This window comes from Amblyraja radiata, unplaced genomic scaffold (assembly GCF_010909765.2).
Source record: "Amblyraja radiata isolate CabotCenter1 unplaced genomic scaffold, sAmbRad1.1.pri S109, whole genome shotgun sequence".
Lineage (NCBI taxonomy): Eukaryota > Metazoa > Chordata > Chondrichthyes > Rajiformes > Rajidae > Amblyraja > Amblyraja radiata.
The window spans coordinates 75001-78710 of record NW_022630099.1 but is presented as its reverse complement, the minus strand read 5'-3'; the positions used below and the strand labels follow the sequence as shown (position 1 = coordinate 78710).

Here is a 3710-nt window from a genome sequence, read left to right as displayed (position 1 = left end):
CTAAAATAAAACAAACCAAGCCATGCCAAGCTAAACTAATGTGTATGAAAGAACTGCAGATGCTGGATTAAATCGAAGGTAGGACCAAACAGCTGGAGTAGGTTTTCCAGCATCTGCAGTTCCTTCTTAAACAGCTGGAGTAACTCAACGGGACAGGCAGCATCTCTGGATAGAAGGAATGGGTGACGTTTCGGGTCGAGACCCTTCCTCAGACTGATAGTCGGAGTGGTGGGCGGCACCTATGACCCATCACACCGCGAACTCCCCTGCCATCAGTATGAAACAGGAACAGAGGACAATACGCTTATGGTGAGACGGGAAGGATTCTTGGGTGAGTCGTTTACCCAGGGAAACATAGAAACATAGAAACATAGAAAATAGGTGCAGGAGGAGGCCATTCGGCCCTTCGAGCCAGCACCGCCATTTATTGTGATCATGGCTGATCGTCCCCAATCAATAACCCGTATCTGCCTTCTCCCCATATCACTTGATTCCACTAGCCCATAGAGCTCTATCTAACTCTCTCTTAAATCCATACAGTGACTTGGCCTCCACTGCTCCCTGATCCCTTTAGCCACAAGTGCCACATCACACTCCTTCTTAAATATAGCCAATGCACGGGCATCAACTACCTTCTGTGGCAGAGAATTGCACAGATTCATCACTCTCTGTGAAAAAAATGTTTTTCTCACCTCGGGCCTAAAATATTTCCCCCTTATCCTTAAACTGTGACCCCTTGTTCTGGACTTCCCCAACATCTGGAACAATCTTCCTGCATCTAGCCTGTCCAACCACTTAAGAATGTTGTACGTTTCTATAAGATCCCCCCTCAATCTTCTAAATTCTAGCGAGTACAAGCCGAGTCTATCCAGTCTATTGAAACATAGAAAATAGGTGCAGGAGTAGAGGCCATTCGGCCCATCGTGCCGGCACCCCCATTCAATGTGATCATCGCTGATCATCCCCAATCAGTACCCCGTTCCTGCCTTCTCCCCATATCCCCTGACTCTGCTATCTTTAACATAGAAACATAGAAACATAGAAAATAGGTGCAGGAGTAGGCCATTCGGGCCTTCGAGCCTGCACCGCCATTCAATATGATCATGGCTGATCATCCAAGTCAGTACCCTGTACCTGCCTTCTCTCTATACCTCCTGATCCCTTTAGCCACAAGGGCCACATCTAACTCCCTCTTAAATATAGCCAATGAACTGTGGCCTCAACTACCTTCTGTGGCAGAGAATTCCACAGATTCACCACTCTCTGTTGAGCCAGGGATTGTAAAGGCCACTTGAATGACATTTGGACAGGTAGACACAAAATGCTGGAGTAACTCAGCGCGACAAGCAGCGTCTCTGGAGAGAAGGGATCGGAGGGACACGGGCCAGACGCGGGCAGGTGGGACAAGTGTGGGTGGGATATGTTGGTCGGAGTGGGACAAGTTGGGCCGACGAGGCCCCAGTTCCGAGTTATGTGAATCTGTGTCTGGGGCCGTGAGTTCATAGGGGGCGGGGCGGGGGAGGGAGGGAGAGGGAAGGGGGGAGGAGGGAGTTATCACGGGTCCAATCACCCGCGGCGCCGCCTTTGACTGGACTCCAGTCAGCTGAAACCGAAAGCAGGAAGCGCGGCTCAGTTTGTGAGTGAGTGAGAGTCACCGAGACGGACGCTGCCCGCACGGGATGGAGCTGCCGCCGCTGACCGCGCTCGCCTTTTGCCTCGTCATATCCACGGGTGAGAGTTGCTCTGTCAGACCGACACCGCGGTAGTTTGTGTCGCCGAGTGGGTCGCGGGGAACGTCATAATTAAATACAAACAAGTGTGTACACACGGGCCGGGATAAGAGTGGATGTGGAGAGGATGTTTCCACTTCGTGGGGGGAGTCTAGGACCAGAGGCCACAGCCTCGGAATTAAAAGGACGTTCTTTTAGGAAGGAGATGCTGGAAGATTGTTCCCGATGTTGGGGAAGTCCAGAACAAGGGTTCACACAGTTTAAGGATAAGGGGGAGTACAGAGAAGGTTCACCAGACTGATTCCTGGGATGGCAGGACTTTCATATGAAGAAAGACTGGATAGACTCGGCTTGTACACGCTAGAATTTAGAAGATTGAGGGGGGACCTTATAGAAATTTACAAACTTCTTAAGGGGTTGGACAGGCTAGATGCAGGAAGATTGTTCCCGATGTTGGGGAAGTCCAGAACAAGGGGTCACACAGTTTAAGGATAAGGGGGAAATATTTTAGGACCGAAATGAGAAAAACATTTTTTTTCACACACAGAGAGTGGTGAATCTGTGGAATTCTCTGCGACAGAAGGTAGTTGAGGCCACAGTTCATTGGCTATATTTAAGAGGGAGTTAGATGTGGCCCTTGTGGCTAAAGGGATCAGGGGGTATGGAGAGAAGGCAGGTACAGGATACTGAGTTGGATGATCAGCCATGATCATATTGAATGGCGACACAGGCTCGAAGGGCCGAATGGCCTCTACTCCTGCACCTATTTTCTATGTTTCTGTGAAGGAGACGAGGAGGATTTTTTTCGCCAGAGGGTGGTGAATCTGTGGGATTCGTTGCCACAGACGACGGTGGAGGCCACAAGTCAGTGGATATTTATATTTAAGGCAGAGATAGATAGATTGTTGATTAGTGCGGGTGTCAGGGGTTATGGGGAGAAGGCAGGAGAAACATAGAAACATAGACAATAGGTGCAGGAAGAGGCCATTCGGCCCTTCGAGCCAGCACCGCCATCATGGCTGATCGTCCCCTATCAATAAACCGTGACTTCCTTCTCCCCATATCCGTTGACTCCACTAGCCCCTAGAGCTCTATCTAACTCTCTCTTAAATACATCCAGTTACTTGGACTCCACTGCCCTCTGTGGCAGGGAATTCCACAGATTCACACAACTCTCTGGGTGAAAACGTGTTTTTCTCACCTCAGTCCCAAATGGCCACAGATTCACAACTCTCTGGGTGAAAATTTTTCTCCTCATCTCAGTCCCAAATGGCCACAAATTCACAACTCTCTGGGTGAAAAAGTGTTTTTCTCACCTCAGTCTTAAATGACCTCCCCTTTATACTAAGACTGTGTGTGGCCCCTGGTTCTGGACTCGCCCAACATTGGGACCATTTTTCCTGATTCTTGCTTGTCCAGTCCTTATAAAATTTTATAGGTTTCTATGAGATCTGCCCCTCATCCTTCTAAACTCTAGTGAATACATGCCTAGTCTTTTCTATCTGTCCTTTTATGACAGTCCCGCCATCCCAGGGATCAATCTCGTGAACCTACGCTGCACTGCCTCAATCCCAAGGATGTCATTCCTCAAATTCACAGTAGAATCTTAAACAGCGCAGAGCTTTGTGGTGAGGGGGGGGTTATTTCAATCGGAGAATGGGAGAGATAGATTAGCCATGATTGAATGGCGGAGTAGCACTGATGGGCCGAGTGGACTAATTCTGCTCCTATCACTTGTGAACTTTCCCCCGCTCTCATGCGCGTTTCTCATCCTCAGACGGGTCGCAGGGATTTACCGTCGAGCCGGAACAGGACGACTTATATGTCCCTATCGGGGGAGACGCGGAGTTCACGGTGCGGCCGTCAAGTGCTATCGAAAGCGGAAACTGGCTTTTCAAAGGGATAACGATCGTCTCGTGGGTCGGAACATCCTCGTCGATCCATGTTGATTACAGGTCACGGGTGGATTTAAACTCCACC

The 3710-nt window shown here is 49.5% G+C and overlaps 1 protein-coding gene across 1 annotated transcript in view; it reads left to right on the top strand.

Moving 5' to 3' along the window:
- The first annotated feature begins 1622 nt into the window (after positions 1-1622).
- LOC116969123 (carcinoembryonic antigen-related cell adhesion molecule 1-like) overlaps positions 1623-3710 on the top strand; it is a 5709-nt gene continuing 3621 nt past the window's right edge. The window contains exons 1-2 of the mRNA XM_033016060.1: positions 1623-1731; positions 3508-3710. The exon at positions 3508-3710 is cut by the window's right edge and continues 115 nt beyond it. Coding sequence (XP_032871951.1) covers positions 1680-1731; positions 3508-3710 — 255 coding nt within the window. The 5' untranslated portion in view covers positions 1623-1679. The remainder of the gene's footprint in view (positions 1732-3507) is intronic.